Source organism: Sphaerodactylus townsendi, linkage group LG03, assembly GCF_021028975.2.
Source record: "Sphaerodactylus townsendi isolate TG3544 linkage group LG03, MPM_Stown_v2.3, whole genome shotgun sequence".
NCBI lineage: Eukaryota > Metazoa > Chordata > Lepidosauria > Squamata > Sphaerodactylidae > Sphaerodactylus > Sphaerodactylus townsendi.
In genome coordinates, this window is record NC_059427.1 from 101518899 (window position 1) to 101537356 (window position 18458).

Consider the following 18458-nt stretch of genomic DNA (forward strand, 5'->3'; position numbering starts at 1 on the left):
GCTTCCCCCTCCTCTGGGTCGCCTTCGGTCACCGCTTTAGACGAGCCAGTGGGAGGCGGCCCTGACCTGCGTGGTGGTTTGGCCGACGGAGTGCGCGGAGCTGGAGCGGTTGGTTTTTGCTTCTTGGGACAGTTGGCGGCTAGATGACCTGGCCCTCCGCAGTAAAGACACAACCCAAGTCGGCGACGGCGTTCAGAGGTGGTTTCGGTAGGAGCGGCTGGGCTTGATTTGGTGGACACAGTAGTGGTTTTAGGGCGTGGGCGGCCTCCTTGACGAGCGTATTCCAAACGAGACGCCACTTGAGACCCCAACTGGATCCAATCTGCAATGGTACGAGGAACCCGAATTAAAAACACCGTTTCACGTAGTTTGCTGTCCACAGCATCTGAGAAGTATTCGCATTTCATGCGTTCAGGCCACTCAGGAGGAAGTCGAGCAGCCGCCGCACGAAATTCACGGACAAATTCTGCAAACGGGCGGTTGCCTTGCTGGATGGTTTTGATGGTGCGGATAGCTTCATTCTCGGCTCCTGGATCTTGAAAGCGCGCTCTTAAAGCTTGGAGGAATGCGGGCACTGTACGAGAGTCCTCATCCTGCAAATCCAAAACAGTCACGAACCAGTCGGCTGCTGCCCCATCCAGGACTGAGCCGATGTCCCGTATTTTTTCGCGTTCAGACCGGTATAGATCATCATAGTCTTCCAAGTGGGCATTGAGTTGCAAGATGAAGTAGGGAAGTTTGGAAGCGGTCCCATCAAAGCGGGCTGGTATCGGGGGGCGATAGTAGCCCCGTTCGACGGCTCTTGGCGCCTGCTGGGGAGGTGGTTGCGCTGGTTGAGCAGGTTGGGCAGGCAGCTGTTGTACGGGGGGGGCCGGAATCGGGGGCGCTGGCGGTGCCGCTGGCGTTTGGGTGGCAGGACCCAGGTACGTGGCCCCCCTGGCACCGGCATGATCAGTAACAGCATAGGCTCCAACTTGGGGCCCCCTGGTCTGCTGCCTCCTTAGTTCCCTCTCCAACGCAGCCAGCTCCCTCTCCTTGCGAGTCAATGCATCTTGGTGCGCATGCAAAGCAGCTTTTTCCCGTTCTAACTTAACCAGTTCGTCCCGTTTAAGGGCTTCAGTGAGTTCACTTTGCGTGCGCAGAGCCTGAACGCTTTCGCGTTGCCGTTGTAAATCCAGTCTGGACTGTTCCAGGACTTTATCATGGACTGACAGATTCTGGGCATATTGTCGTTGGAGCGCGTCTTTGGCACGGTCCAACTCGAGCTGGACTTCTTTGCGTTGCTGTTCCCGGTCCCTCTGCAGGTTTTCGCGCTCTTGCTGCAACTGTGCCCGTTCCTCCTCCCATAGCTGGCGTTCACGGTTCCATGCCGCTTGGGCATCTCGAAGTCGCCCCACTTCCTCATCCCAGTCTTCTCTCGATGGGAGAGGAAACCGGTCCGGCTGGGAATGCAGGCTTTCCTCAGTCTCTTCGTCATCAGGAAGCGAGCCATCGGAGACACCGTAGCCGCCGTAGCCACCGGTGGCTCCCCGAGGCACCTCAGGTGCGGTCGCCGGACCGGGATGGGGGGGGTCCGATTGGGAAGCGGTACGGATACCCCTCCCAATTCCAGGTTGAGTCCCGGTGTCCTTTGGACGGGCCCCAGTGCTGTGCCACGGTGGTTCCTTGGGAGCATCACCAAAATACGAGTCCAGGAATCGTTCAATGGATTCCTGGGTTGCCGCATGAAAGGTGGTCAAGCCCGTCTCCTCCATGACAGGTTGCATCTGAGGTTTGTAATCCACACGAAAACGGGTAGAGATCCGATCCACAGGCGCTCGATCCATGGACAGCGCCCCAAACGACTCATGGAAGTCCCCATCGTCGTCGTCACGTCCCTCGTTCCAACGGAGTAAAGGAAGACTCGTGCTGATACGAGGACGGGAAAGAGCCACCAGCGAGGCCCGTTCTCCTGCCGGTTTCTCCAGATCCAGAAGGGAAAGGTCGGAGCCCTCTTTGGGGGCTACCGCACCTTCCGCAGTAACATTCAACCTCTCCATCGCAAGACAAGAGGTCCACTGTGCAAGAATATAGATGAATTAGGATTCCTGCCACAATGTAAGGAATTCCATAGACGCAGAAATAAAAGGCTTTGGGAGTAAAAGTCCATTTATTAAGACATCTTAGAAAGCTCAAGTACACGCAGTGGCAGGAATGACACTTCCCGCCAGAAGCACAGGTTATAATACCAGTCACCCCATCCCCCCTTCCTGCTTCCCATGGGAACAGAGGCTTCATCTCCCGCGCAAAGATAAAGTCTCCGCCGATGCATCTGGCCCATCGCCCGGGCTGTGGAATGCACTCAAGGTTACTTCACCATCAACACCATTGAATCCTTTACAGGCTACACCTTTGAGGGTCCATAACTTTGGATCTCTTGAACCAATCTTCATCAAACCAGGATGGTATCATCAGGAAAGTCTCTTACTGATACCACCCAGGTTTGGTGACGTTTGGTCCAGGTGGTCCAGAGCTATGGACTTCCAAAGGGGGTGCCCCCATCCCCATTGTTTCCAATGGGAGCTAATAGAAGATGGGGCTACACATTTAAGGGTCCATAACTTTGGACCCCCTGAACCAAACTTCACCAAACCTGGGAGGTATCATCAGGAGAGTTTCCTAAAGATACCCTGAAAGTTTGGTTCTGCTAGCTTAATAATTGCACCCCTGACATCAGGCACCCCCAAAATTTCCCCAGAGTCTCCTTTTAAATCCACCCCTTTCAGCATGGATTTAAAGGGAGAATGTGAGGTCCACAGTTTAAACATTGAAAGTGTTGCTGTTTCAGGGTGGGAGATAATCTACCCCAAAACAGCATCACTTTCAATATTGTTTTAACGGGGGACCCCAGATTCTCCCTTGAAGGTGGATTTAAAAAGAGAATTTGGGCTCTAAACACCATTGAAAGTGATGCTGTTTGGGGGTGGATTCCAGCATCACAGTGGCCGGCCCAGGGGGGGCACAAAATTGAGATTTTGCACTGGGATCCATTTTTCCTAGCTAAGCCTCTGTCCAGAGGGGAGGGCAGAAGGGGCTGCCGACTGGGAGCCCAGCTGGTGTGGGGGTGGGGGAGGGCAGGGCAGGGGAGTCTGCTGTTCCTGGCCTTGGAGAACTTCTTTTATGAGCACTGGGGGTGGGGCTTGGGGAGGTGTGGCCATGCCCCAGGGACGGGTGGGGGCGTGGCCCCACTCCGAACCCCCCCATAAAAAATCTATACCTACGTCCCTGTCTTATCCTATTATTTAAAACTCAATAAGCATTGGACAGACAGATGTTGGAAAAGAAGTCTACGAACAGCAAAAAGAAAAGAGAAGTATTTACACCTTTCAGGTACACATGGGTGGGATCAGTCCCATAGCTATGGGGTTCCCATAGCCCTCTCCATTCTTTTGGCTATCCCAATATCCTTCCCATTCCTTTAATTACCCTAGTAAACTAAAGTATTTGTGCCTGTTAATGTATCTAGACTGATAACATCACTTATACATTCTTCACTGAACTATGACAGTCACCTTAGTAGAATCTGATTCCCTGTAGGCCAGTTTTCAAGCTACAATCCTGAGGAGGGGACATCCAGAACAAGCTTCCAGTGAAGACTTTAATAGCTGGACAGGGTCATGTAAGAGCATATGGAATCTGGTTCCAAAATATTTAGGAACTGAAAGATAAGAATGACCATTATGAATTGAACTGGGGTGGGGGAGGAGAGACCAAGTAGGAAGTGAAGCCACTGTACTTAGCCACTTGTCTAATTGGTGAGCATGTTCTTTAGTATTACCACAGACACACATAGTGTTTCAGACCAAACTAAAAAGGCCACTTTGAGTTTAGATGTTCTTTTTAATCAGGATGTATATAAACTGTAGCTATGTGCCAGTAAGCCACCTGTACAAATGGCATATGTTCAGTTCTTCTAAAGTTGATTTTACTCTTAATAATTTCAAGCACATTGATAAAATGTACAGGGCTTTTTTATGCTACTGTATTAACCCAGAAAAATCTTGCAGCATATTCTTTACAATGTATTAGTATAGTTATAGCTCATTTCATAGAAAAATGGGTGAATATAAGCATGTTCTATTTCAGACAATTTCTTTGACTTATTAAGCTCTATATTTCCACCGAAGAGTGTATGTTGAAAGATCTAAAAGTTCAGGACACCTTCAATGTGAATATGCATTTAGGTGCTGAAATTTAATTGAAACACATTCAAACTATTCTTTAAGGGTTTTTAGGATATGAGCTTTGATGCTTGCAGTCATGTATATAGTTCCACAGTGTAAATTGCTTCATCCCATTACAGGAGCAAGTAATTATAGTGTGATTTTTGCTCCAATGTACCTAGTAAATAAACTGCTAGATGAGTTTGTTTTACCATACTTTCCTTTACAACTGTACATGAATTGTTCTACTTATTGTTCCTAGTAGCAGGTTATGTTACTTGTGAATTGTGCTACTTATTATTTCTTGTAGCATGTTCATACATTAAGCCACGCTTCAAAAATTAAATAGCATTTTGCCATGCTAATGTCAGACAATTCTATTCCTTGTAAAAATCCAAACATCAAAACTATCCCAAATAATCTCCAGCAATGTCCCTCTGTCTTCCAGGTATAGCTGCAAAAAATGTAAAAAGGGTTCTCTTGGAACAGACTAAGGATTAATGTTGCTCAGTATTGTGTTTGTATTTGGTGACAAGCCAGGCACCTCTGGGCAGGCATGATGCCAATGGTCTCTTCTACTGTTTGTGCCCAGCATTTAGCATTCAGAGATATACTGACTTCGAGGTATTGTAGGCTGTATTCAGATGTCACAGGCAAATGGAAGTTCATCCATGATGGTTTGTTGCCCTGTTTGTATATCTCCCCCATCTTGGTTTTGGAATCCTTCAATCAAATGTCCATTTGTTGTGATATCTGAATGAAGACACTTGACCCTGAGCAAACTGGAGCTTCTCTTTTCCCCACAAACTAGGACTATAAGCCCCTGTTTAATCATGGTTTAACATTACTAAACTGGTTAATTTTCTTTAGATCTATTTTTTACAAAACAAATTCAACAAGTTATAGAGTTCGTCTTTAACACCAAAGTTTTCTCAAAGTTATCAAAATAATGCAGATATAAATATTTATTAAATTACAATTTAAGTAACTATGTAATAATTTAAGTAACTAATAATGTCTGCATGTGTAGTGGCTAATATCCAGAAACATGAACACATGTGGTTGTGCTTGGGCAAAATGTTGGTATGATTGTGTTTGAGCATCATTTGAGGTCACGAATACTGCTCAGGGTTGACTAATGGTTGTGTGCTTGAATTGGTAATTGTAGAAACACCTGGTCAGATCTTGCAATAAGCCATTTACTTGTTTCATTTCCTTATGATTTGGGCTTGCCCGCCTTTATCCAAGGATTTTTTGGATGCTTCCAAGGATTCACCCTGAATGTGGATACTTTAACATGAAATTTCTTGCTTAGATAAGGCTGTGGCTTTCTTTCTTGCTTGATGCACTTGCTCTGATTCTGTGCTCTGTCAGAAATGTTTCAATACACAGGCCTACCAGATGGGACCAGTACAATGCAGAAAGCACTGAACCACCACAGACATTTGGTGCTTCGAATAATAAAAAGACTATAAAATTAGATTAGTTGAGTCTAATTTGGAATTGGTATATTCCCTATGCACCCTTGACGCTCTTGGGCAGATAAAGCCCAAGATTTAGTACTGTCAGGACAGAGGACTACAACTTCCAGTAAAAGGAAAAAACAGCATTCTGGGAGGTCACAGAGGGCAGCCCAGTGACCTCCAATGATTTACAGGCCTTTAGCTTAATGAAATTGTTTCAGTGACATGACGGTAAAAGCTCATAATGGATTGGATGCCCTAATGTAATGAAATTATTCCCTTCTGCCTTAGAGGTGGGGGGGAAGCGCAATTAATATTTACTGAGACCTGTCAGGCTTCAGTGTGCTGTAGTATGCAGCTCTTTCAGTCAGTGAGAAGAGACAGAGCAGTGTGGCAGACTACAAGCAAGCTTCTTCCTGGTGACAAGCAAAGACTGCAAGGGGGTGGAGGGACACCTTAGTGACAGGGGAGTTTAGAACATGGTGCTCCCAGGAAGCATGGTTACCAGGCAAGCCTTCATACTTTTCCTTCCTTCCTGCAGGCAACTGGACAACAATCAGATCAGCTGCATTGAAGATGGAGCCTTTAGAGCTCTGCGTGACTTGGAGATTCTGTGAGTTCACTTTCTGGTTTCTTTTGTGTATCTGTGTTTGTTTCTGTCTGTGTTTGTGTGTGTGTTACTCTCTCCCTGTGTGTGCTGCAGTGCTGTTTATTCTCCCCCTTTCTGTTTCTTTTTTAAAGTGTATAACCGGCAAGGAGAATTTTCACATATAATGACTAGCCATTACAGTTAATTAACCATGACAGGGGGCTTCGGTTCTTGTGGTCCTAAGTAACACAGAAAAAAATGCACATTGGGTTTTTGCACTGAACAGATTGAGTATAATAAGCTTCAAAGCACATACAGTGTTTGGTATATGTACAGATAGTGATATGGAGCAGAGTAGCACTAACAGGTTTGACTGGCATAGTATTTGGAAGCAGTTTATAATTGATCTAGACAGCCAGGACAATTGCTAAACAGAGAAAGGACTTTACTATGATAGCTCAGCACAGTGGCTAAGAGACAGAGCCATTATGAAGACTACTAATACAGCAGCATTACTACAATATGAACTTCATGCACCTCATTTTAAAGCTGCAGTTCAGGGGACAAGGATGTAATACTCACACCATTTATTCTGAAATAGACCAAATTGGCAGGGCTGTGTATTATAAATAGGGTCCACATTATCAAAACTTATGATATGTTATAGTTATGAGCCCTGTAAAATAGTTTAACATGTGTAAGATGTAGAGAGGCTGGTTTCAGTGGTATAAACAAATACGTATTTTATGCTTTGTCTTAAAATGTTCTTATTTATTCAAAAATAATATTCTAGATAATTTTAATATCAAAATATTTTAATTTTATTTACTCAAAAGTTTTCAGATGATATGAAAAAAACTTCAGTGCTTTGGATATTTTTTCTTCTTTTAAAATTCCCACTCCATATCTGAAGTCAATGATTTTAAAGATGGTTTTTAAAAAGGCATATCGAAAACTTTAAAAAGTTTAGGGTTGTCCATGCTGAAGGTAGTTCAGGCCTAGTCAAGCGTAAGTCCACAATAAAGTTTCTGTTCAGATAAAGACCAAGAGAGTAAAATTCTACATACTTTATTTGCAAACTAGTAAAGTATCTCAACCTACACCCTTGTGGTCTTACATAGGAATTAACATCTTCAAGTACTGTTCATGGTGTAGTTATGCGCTTTCTTGTACCAAAGGCCTTTTCTGTTTCCTTTCTTAATTTTATCAAGTGTATATGAAGTGGTTTGCTTGACTGTTCTTTAGATATATTGTTAAGCATGTTCTTCTTCACATCTGGTTCAAGTGTTAGTGTATTTAAAATATATTGCTATTTACTAAAAATAATACACATATCATTTTGAGTTAAGATTAGCAATTGGAGAGTTTAAAAATGGCATTTGAATAATAATACAGTATTGATTTGGTTGACATTTAGGCCAATAAATAACACATTCTGTATTTTAAAATTTTTGTGTGAGCTGTAGACATGAATGTTTTGTTTATTTGTTTGTGTTTTGATAACATTCAGTTCAAAGGTTTTGGTAATAGCCACCAGAAGTAGCATTTTCTTTTTCATAAAATACGTTGAATGACAAAAATAAATTGCATTTCCTGTGACATTTTGAAGTTTTTACATTATCTAGCAAGTTTTCCTTTAAATGTTGTAAATTTGCATGGGGCTTGAAAACTTGCTATAGACGTACCGCGCTGCTTGTTTCTGAAAGCGGAAAAAACTTCATTCTTAATTTTGTGTCATAACTGTTAATACTGTGGCAGCGTTTCCTTTACTACTTCTGCAGTGTAATAATGTATTTTAACTTAGATTTTCATCAAGTGCTTTTAGAACACTGGATGAAACCATACAGAGTGGTTTTGGTGCACACGAGATGCCACAATTCATCTTGAAAGGACAAAATTTAAAAAATAATGAAATTTGAAAATGAGTGATCACAGAAGAACTTGAAGGCACATAAACTGTAAATGTTTCTGTTCTTCTGTTCTTAAGTTCTGAATATTGTTCCTACTCCATTTTATATAATCATGCTTTCGCTTGTAGTTAATGAAACAAAGAAAGGTAATGTTTCAGTATTAAGCTGAACCACAGTAAGGTGGGTAAATTCCAGTCTTCCATTAGAAGATTTCAAAATTACATCAAACATCAGTATAAATTAAAATTGTTTTCGGAAAATGTATAATGGTGTAAAGTCCTTTTTCTGAATTATGAACCCATTTAATCAGTGCAGATAATCATCTGTATGGGAAGACTGTTATGTTTTTTATCATTTATAGATTTGGTAGCTCATTTGTACAGGTGGCTTACTCAATGTGATCTTTATTTAATTAAGACTTTATATCCCACTTTTTCTCCACACCCTAAAAAAGGGCAGCCCATCAGAGGGGAGAACCTCTGCAGCAGTTTCTGCAATGATAAATTTGCAACCACGTTGTGGGAATTGCTCCATTTATAGAATTATTTGAATGAGTCACATAGCACATTTGCATATGGACTTCTATTTATGTGTGGCACATTTTGGTACCATTCTGCAATTTGAAACTGTGTGCTGTAAAAGAATTATTGGTATTTGTAATTACTTTGCTTTATTCAAAATAGGATTCATAAAAATATGACGGAAGAGGTTACCCTGATTTAAGACTTTAGTTATTCATTAAACAAAATAAATTGGCATGGAGTTTAAATTTAATCCCATAATAGAGATTAAATTTAATCCTGTAATCTCATAATTTAAATAATTCCTTCATAGTTAGGAAACACATATTTTAATGGATGTGATAGGATTTGTATAAAGATCTCACATGATTTTCAACAAATATGTTGCCTGCTATTAACAATACTTAGGCTGGGAATTTTAAAATGTACTGAAATTAAATAACTTAACCATAGCTAGGAGAACAAGTGCCCCCACCTATTTTGTGTTATTGACTAATGTCAATGTAGCAAAAGGGTTAAGTCTAGAGTTATTGTTTGATTTTAGTGTTTTATGTCATATACTAATGGTCTGTACTATTGCCATTATGCCCATTTTTCATTAAAGGGCACTATCAATTCACTGATGAATCTTTTTCTAGTAGAATAACACTGTAATGTTACAAGTAGTGAAAAGAAAACCCATAAATAATATGTTGGTTGACTTAAATGTCCTCTTACTTTGATTAGAGTTGTTCTTTGCTGGGAAGAGTAGTAAATTGTGATTCAGCATTATTGTTGTAGATCACCTTAAAAGTAGTGAGAGAGAGAGGGGTGTGTGTGTAAAGTGTTCTCAAGACTGAGCTGACTCAAGGCCACTACATCAAGGAGCTTTCAAGGCAAGTAAGGAACAAAGGTGGTTTGCCATTGCCTTCCTCTGCAGACTCATTCTTGGTGGTGTCCCTTCCAAGTACTGATCATGCTTAACTGCTGAAAAAATGACGAGGTTCGTCTATACCATGTCTGCTTCCCTAGCAAAAGTGGTAAATATTTCTAATTAAAATCTTTCAAATATTAACTTGTAGTTGGGAATTATACAGGCCCATTCAGTATTCCAGGCAGCATTCCCTTAAGCTTTGTATCCCAGAGGACCTCAACCTTCAGAGTCTTTTTTGGAGGGCAGAAGGGTTGCCAACGAAAAAGAATGCATGTAGCATTTTGAATCCTGGCCCAAGACCCATTCTAGAAGGAAGAGATATCTGTCTTATGGCACTTGTTTCCTTGTTTATTAAATGTCACTGGCAGTGCTTAGCCCCTCTTAGAATCCATAGTTTTGAAATCCTCTTTCCTCCGTCTTTTATTTATGAACATAGCAAATCAATGGATAATCAGTAATGAAGGAGAATTTGGTGGTATTCTATATGCAATCTTCAGCTGAATCAAGGCATGTGGAATATCGGAATTGGTCTGGTCTGTTTATTATGATTTTTGAAGGTCAGATATTTCCTCAGTAAAGCTTGCTTAAAATGTTTCCTGGTAGAAGTAGGGAATAGCTGGCGCTTGTTTAAATCCTTTATTTTCTTAGAATAAAGGCAATGGCCATTTTTGATGCATGATACAATCAGTAGGATGAACCTTGTTGATGCTATATTGGTGTCTTCATATGCATAGTGGAAAGTTTCCGTGCACAGACTAGGTCAGATACATGGGAAGGATTGTACAGAAAACCAGGCAGCTGCTTTGAATGTGCAAACTGGCCAGTTCTGTTGAATGGGATTAGGAAATGAAACATGTAAGGGTTTGAAAATGATGACTAGCTCTTAACAAATGTAAACAGGAGTTTTCTGGCACCTTAAGTTTATATTCTGTTGAAGCGGAAGTGTGCTGTTTTGGGAATTCCATTTCACATTTTGAAATCTTGGCAAGTGCAAACCAAAAAGTGGCACTATATAAAGAATAGCATATCCATAAAGCATCATTAAGTGATCCTTAGGTCAAATTATGATAAATAAATTATGTTTATTTTTCAACTGAAAAATATTTCCTTTGTTTTAAGAAGAGCTGTTAGGCAGCTCTGGAGTTAAATGCTTTCATTTATTCACCTGCTCCTTTGTTGGTATAAAATTTTATACCTAGTTAGATTTAGTGTTTAAAATCATGACATACTTCATGTTGCTCTACAATGAAAATGGCAAAATGATATAATTTGTTGCTCTGTTTTGCTACATATTACAATTAGTTTAGACAATTAGAATTAAATATGAATTTTGTGAGTTGCATTCGTAACTGTGATCGTGTACACAGAATATTTAACTAAGAACTTTCTATCTAGTCATTGTGAGTACATAATACAGATTTTTTTATAGTTAGTTTAAATATAAGGAGAATGTTGGGACTAAATTGCAGTGTAAGAGGGAAAATGTATATTTATTCTTATAATTAATTTTCAAAGTTCTGTGTATATTTTACTGTAGAAGATTGAGGGTAGAGAAAGTTTTGGCCACATGAAGAGTGAAAGTATAAAACTTACAATAGTTTTATATTTATATGGTTAATCAGCTATTTAGTGATTTTTAAAAAATTGAAAACCGAATGCAGTAGGATGAATGTGGAGAACTAGATTTGTTTTTTAGTTCTGAATTCGTCATGTCCTCTGTCAGCAGTTGAAAATTCCATCCCTGCCTTTGACAGGTTATTGCAGTCAACACGCAGAGAGATTCTAGGAAGATGACTAGTTCCTCCTCTCTTTGCCTCACTAGCTATCTGAGGGAACTCTAGCAGCATCAGAACATCCACTAATTTCCCTTATCAGTGCCTATCTCATTGTAGATCACTGTAGTAAAGGAATAGTGTGCTGGAAAAACCTAGCTTTAGCAGTTTCAATTTCCTTTTTAAAGATCAGATTAGACATATGAGAAGCCATAGTGAAGTCATTTAAATCTATGCTATTCAGGACCTCATTTCAGAAGAAACAAGCCATCCAATGTGCTCTGAATAAACATTGCAATCTACTGTGAGAAACTATCTCATCATGCCTGTCCCTACATAGGTAGCCAACAAACACTGCCCTAGAGCTGGAAAGGAATGGAATTGCATAGTGTTCAGTAAGATACATTTTTCTTATGGCATATGGAGATACTTGAGTCAATCTCCTTTCTGTTACATATGCTAGAAATCTGAGAGCAAAAAACAACAGTGGCCAGATGGCATCAAGGTGACAGGTTTTATATTATCTGCTAGCAGACAGAAATAAGACATCAGAGATGAGATGTTGTAGGTTGAATTTATTTACTTTAAAAAGCTAATGGCTATAAAAGTGGATGCTTCAGGGAAGGGTTTTGAGATATCTGCATAAGTACCTTCATCTGTACTTTGTTAATGTTGTAATATGCTATGTGACATTCAGATTATGCTGATGAGCAACTTTGTAAATTTGACAAACAAGTATCAATGAAATACTGTCATAAACACACACACACACACACACACACACACACACACACACACACACACACACATTATATTGAATACTCTTAGCCGGGTGACCCACCAGCATAGAACTCCATCTTCTAGCTTATAACAAATTGTTTTTGTTTTTCCCCTCTATATTTTCAAACAGCACATGAATATGTTGTTGGTTTTAAGAGCAATTCTGCTATCTTTCTGTGGTATATGTTGTTGTCCTACTGCACTATTTTTTAAAAAAACTTTCTCCCATTTTTACAAATTTGTTCTTTTGAATTTACTGCATCTATTTTCAAAAGTGGCCCAAACACCAGTTGCTACATGATGTGCAGGTTTGTATGGTGTTTTTTCTTCTTTCCTTAAGCTCCAATTATAAATTTTGTGAAAACAGCAGCAGTACTACATTGGACATGAAGATATGTTTGCTGTGAGCAGTATCCTTTGTAGTAGCTGGGATAGTGTCTTGAAATGCTGTGATTTTCAGATATGTCATTCAACTGTGACCTGCCCAGACTACATATTGTACAAGTGGCAATCTGAAGTTAATACTAAGTAGTTGAAGTTTATTCAGAGCACATTAGGTGGCTTCATCAAGAACATTAACCTACCTATAGTTTCTAGATTTTTAATATTAGACATTTTGTTTTTAAAATATCCTAAGTAGACAGAACCCAAGACATTTAGATATAACCCACAGAAATAATACATTTTTGGGTAGTAACATTAGGGTCTTTTTAAAAAATAAGGACAGTTTGCTGGCCAAAAATAGCTGTCTACAGGATCTTCCTTCTCCTTGCTGTTAGTAGCTCCTGCCTCAACGGTGCAGTCTGCTTTGAATTTCCACTTATTTCCATGAAGATAGTTTGAGAGGGTAGCCATAATGATCTGCAGTAGCATAGTAGATGCTGATGTACAGTAGCACAATAACATCCTAGAGACCAGTAACATTTTTCGTGTATAAACTTCAAGAATCAAAGCTCCCTTAGTCAGATATTCCAATTCATATCTGGTGAAGAGAGGTTTAACTCTCAAAAGCTATACCCAAAAAGTCTTGCTGGTCTCTGGTGCTACTGAACTTGAATATATATTATGTTCATGTTCCCTTTTAGCACTGCATTTTTACTGTTTGTAGACAGCAGCTTTATAAAAGAACCCACCTCTTTATGAGCACCACTAGGAAAAGTATGCTATATCAATAATTTAATTTTCATGTTAGGCATAATAGCACATAGCCAATCGTCCCTCTAATCATTCCCTACTACTGCACGGAGCTTCCCAAACACTAAGCAAAACTGAGCCTCCTGGTAAAGTTCCTCCTGCCGGGCTCACCATGTCTGTACGGCACCAATACGGTGATTGTGTGGCCACACTCCCGCATAGCTTACAGGGAACATTGCTCATAGCCTGTATGTGAGATGATCTTTTTGCTTCTAGCTGAGGTGTGCTGCAGTAAGACTCCATACTCATCATGAGAAAAGCTCAACTCGCACAACTAATGGAGAAAACAAAACTTACTTCATACTTGTGGAAAATGGACTGTAGTTATTTGGTCCGAAATAACACAAATTCAAGTTACAGCCACTATTTTGAAAAGTGTTGGACTGTGGGCACGCTGTGGAAATAACTGCTGCTGTCAAGATAGTTCTGTATCTTACTCATTTCTCTTTGTTTCGCAGAATGCTTATCTTCTACTTGTACTGCGCTCATTTGAAAAACTTCTTAAAACTCTTTTATTACTATTTATTTATTTAGATTTTATTAAATTTCTAGACTGCTCCTCCCCCTCAGACTATTTAATCAAGTCAAGGTAGTTTCTGAACATTTCGACTACAGTACAAATGTATCCATCTACTTATTAACATGCACACTTTTTGTTTTACAATTTCCCTGCTAGAACCTTCCCAATCATACTATTCCTTCATCTCCCTCAAATGCAAAAAGCAAACTGGGGGTTTGGTTGGAAACCTGTTTAAAGGGAAATTGGTGCCAGTGTATGTATTGGCCTCCAGACTTTCCTTTGAAATTATTTCATGTCAAAACTAATGATGACCATTTGAAATGGGGGAACATGGATACAGAGTTAGAGCTTCTCTGCAAATGGTTTGCATCTGTACTCATAGAAGTGGGTTGCCAATGAAGTAAAGTTTGTGCACTTAAAAGTACTTGTATTAAGTGACTTCTGTGCAGATTACTTTTTGTACAATGTCCTTAATTGATCCTTACGCATATACATTTATATACATTCCTCAAAATTCCTGTTACAAAATCAAGTAATATAGACAAACAGCATTAGCTGAGTTCTTCTCAGGTCCCATAATAATTAACATACAGTTGACTTGCTCTAGAAGTATTAATGTTTTTAACAGATTGATTATATTGGAATTTACATATTATTTGGTGCCCCAGAAGAAAAACATATTCTGGATCATGATTTTAGTTGTATTAGTTATAAAGTGTATACTAGTAAGTATATGTCTTCATCAAATGTAGCCATGCCCAATGCTTTGTCACTTTGCCCATTAAAGGACTTGTGAGAGCTACATAAATGTAACATATAACTTAGATGCAATGTATAGATAAGTCAACATATAAATAAGGCTGTTGTAGAAGACTTCTACTTTCACATCAAAAGTTATACTGCCAGTACTGGAAGTTTCTATGCCTTCTTCTTTTCTGGGATTTGCACGGTATCACTCACCAGAGCTGTTTCTCATATTTTCTGGTTAAGTACGTGGGTCAATCAGTTTCAGATTTGTGTTTGGCCATGCAGTAGTCCATGAAGTGCCGCAATGCGGACTCTATGACACCATCTTTGAAGACCACTCAGCTTCTCCCAAACCAAAATGAGGTTGCCTGTCTGCTGGGCGGGGTTAGTAGATGGGAGCTTATTATAACTCTTTGCCTACTGCAGAGCCTGCCTATTTGCTGCTGGGTGTAATTCAGGTGGGTCTGTGTTATCTTAGAGCCATCTCTTGCCACATCTACTGCAATGGCATTTGAAACTCAGGTGAGACGCTTATCTCATGAGTTTAAATTTGAACTTCTGGGACATGTTCCCCTTAGTTAAATGATATCCTATTGTGCATGTGTATAAATACTAAAATCAGAAAAATAATTATCACAAAATTAATGACAAGAGTATTTCTTTCCATGCTTTTGTAGTATTAATAGATAAGGAACAATAGTTCCTGATTGACTTAAATTTATTAATGCTTTTTCTGCATCTTTTGTTTATGGACATAGCACAAGTGGATCACAGTGAGTATTCAGCAATTATATTCAGGATTGTCAGGGTTTTTTAGTGGTACAGAGCGCTAAATATGTACAACCAATATTTTCATAGAAAGACTTGAGGAAACCTCTATCAGCTTGCAATGAACTAAATTGTTGAGAAGAAACTAAAATTTTGGAAATTAAGTGCATTTTGGATCTGAAATCATTTGTTTTTTAATTTGGAGATGTAATGCAAGGCATTATATAATTTACGACATAATTTATGGAGGCAGGGGAAAGCCCCACAAAGTGGAATGCTATGGCTGGTTTGACTAGATTCAGGTTGCAGTCTGTTAATGTGTTGCTACCAGTGACTTTGATGATCACAAAAGGTTTTGTGGTGCTTGCATCTGGTAGCACGTAGAAAAGAATATTTGCTAAAAATTACGTTCATTTTTGAAACTGTTTCACTTTTTATGGTATTTTGAACAGCTATTATTTGAGAAGTTTATAATCAAAGGCAATGTTTAGGTCTGTGATATAAGTGTTGATGTCACCATTCACCAAGCTAGATACATACACTGTAAGTGTGTCTTCTAGGACCTGATTCTAAGCTGTTGATTTTGTTTGTCTTTCCAGTGAGAAGTGCCACATCCTCTTTAATATTAATGTAGTCTTTGAATAAATATATCATATTTCCATCATATTCTTTTCTCTTCAAATCATAGGATAATTTTCAAATATTAATCATTGTTCTACATTCACTGTTCTTTGTTTTCTGAACAAATTATTAAATCAATTTTTGCTTATGTGAAGTAAATGGTACATCTGACATACTTTGTCTTGAAGACTAAAAGAATTTATTTCCAATTTTCCAACTGACAAAGTAAAATCTGATCTTGCCATAGTTTATTTTTAAATCTCGTGGCTGAAGTTGGATGGGTAGTCATAACTAGGAGGAGTATTGACGACTTTGCCTTGTTAGAAGGGTGATGTAGAATTTAATGGTTTGTTCTTAAACACCCCTAGTGGTCATAGAGTAAGTACAGAGACAACGTCAGGAGTAGTTTATGTGCCGCAATGCGACATTTGGCTGAAGTGCAGCAGGTGGATCATTGCCAGCACTAAAGGAAGATGGATACTTTCTCTGATGTGGCCATTATAAGTATTCAAACCACTCTTGTCATGTAAAAAGCAACCAGTTTCTTTAATGGCTTTCCCATTACAATTCACAGGATTACACTGCTAATTGTGTAGAGGTGAATCCAATGACTTTAATCAACTGGTGTGTATTTTCTTTGACTGTGTCTCTTATCTACAATCTAGCAGTTTAGAACAGAATCTGAATAAAAACGACAGCTTTTTAGGTACTTTGATATAACATTATTAAGAATAAATTTTGAAATGTATTTTCATCCTTACCACTGAATTATTAATTTTAAGTGAAGCAAGAAGTATATTTTGTTAGCATTCTATGACTAGGATGGTCTCATTAACAGTCCACCAATAAGTTTTTCTTAACTGAAATAAATGTAAATCTGTGAGCTTGTATTAGGAGCCATGGCAGTATAACATTTTACCACCAGTTCTAAATGTGTATCTAGTGGCAGTTAAAGATGCTCAAAGTTTATCATACTTGCAGCTTATAAATTACTAGATTTTAAAGTTGATTACTGTAAAATGTGAAAGAAACAAGAACAACTATTACTTGATGCCAGCAAAATAACATATTTTCATATGGATAGCGTAACTGGTATTGATGTATTGAGGTTAACTGAATGAAAGTTAAATGTTGAGGCACCATTTGGATTTAAAAGCTGATCTTTTCCCATTAATATAACTGTTAAAATGAACTGAACTGGGAGTAGATATGTGGGCTTCTTCACATCTCTGAGGGAAAAGTATGTGGAATATTTTCTAACTCTAAAGATGGAAGTTTGCCCCTTTGTCTTTAAAGAACATCTTGTACAAGTCCATACAAGTCTAGTCCATGCAATGAAAAAAAGTCCTCAAAAATTATCAATCTTTAATATTCCAGCATCAGTACTTTGGGCTGTTGAAAAGGATGCAACTTCTAAATTTTATAAAGAAAAAGAGGTTGTATCCAAAGCACCTCCCACTCTTGCTGCAGCTCTCTGCAGCCCCTGAAATTGCATTCGGAGGTGTAAGTCAAAAAGATCTGGGATTAGCATAGGAGACAAAGAGAGTATCTGCAGTGAGAAGGGGAATGAGCAAAAATCACACTCTTCACTCTGAAATATGCTGTTCCACTGGCATAATTGGCGTTACACCAGAAAAACAACTTTTTTGACTCTTAACTCCTTCAAACAAATATATTTGACTTTTTGTTGATTTTTAGGTTGAGCTGTGGGAGTAAGATATTATTTTGTTTTCACTGTGCTAGAATAGTTAACTGGGGAACACCCATACATACATTACACCTTTCTGTTTTCTCAAAATAAGGACACTGAATGGCTCAAGTTTTCAAAATTTATTGCCGGTAATCAATAATAAACTCATCAATGTTATTTTTCATTCTATATTATATATATAATATATATAAAATGTCTAGCTATATATTTCATATTATATATATATATATATATATATATATATATATAATTATGCAATAGATATTCCAGAAGCCACTATGAAACCACTGATAGTGGAAGGAATCATGAATGATAATTTATAGGTATATAAACCTACACATACATACACATATACTTCAAACTGCAAAAACCCTTGAATGGCTGTGTTTTTCACACAGGCTTTTTTGTTTTTCTTTGCTTGTCAGAATTATTTTTCCCATTGAAGTGATGATTCCAACCGACATTGACTATAGGATTTTTCCAATTCACGAATGACTCTGTGCTGCTATGCTGTTAACAATTGACTATTGTTTTGGAGACTTAAGAATTGAATTATACACATGTACACACTGAAACTAGTTTTCAGAAATTACACAGGAATAAAAGTGAACTTTTTTCAACTGTTCAATTCACCATTGTGTGCAAGCTGACAAATTTCTAATATCTGACAAGTGTTAGAGAGACTTTTACTGCAGTTCTTCCACAGGTTCCTAATTCATAGTAGATGGTGAGTAAAGAGACTTCTCA

General features: G+C 38.8%; 1 protein-coding gene across 2 annotated transcripts in view; it reads left to right on the plus strand.

Annotated features, from left to right (window-relative positions):
• Window positions 1-18458, plus strand: part of SLIT3 (slit guidance ligand 3) — a 585281-nt gene that overhangs the window by 315451 nt on the left and 251372 nt on the right. Inside the window, exon 6 of one of the 2 annotated variants that reach the window (XM_048487936.1) lies at window positions 6207-6278. In XM_048487936.1, the coding sequence (XP_048343893.1) occupies window positions 6207-6278 (72 nt within the window). Of the gene's footprint in view, window positions 1-6206; window positions 6279-15114; window positions 15134-18458 lie in introns of those variants that run through there. The other variant, XM_048487937.1, reaches the window with a different exon arrangement.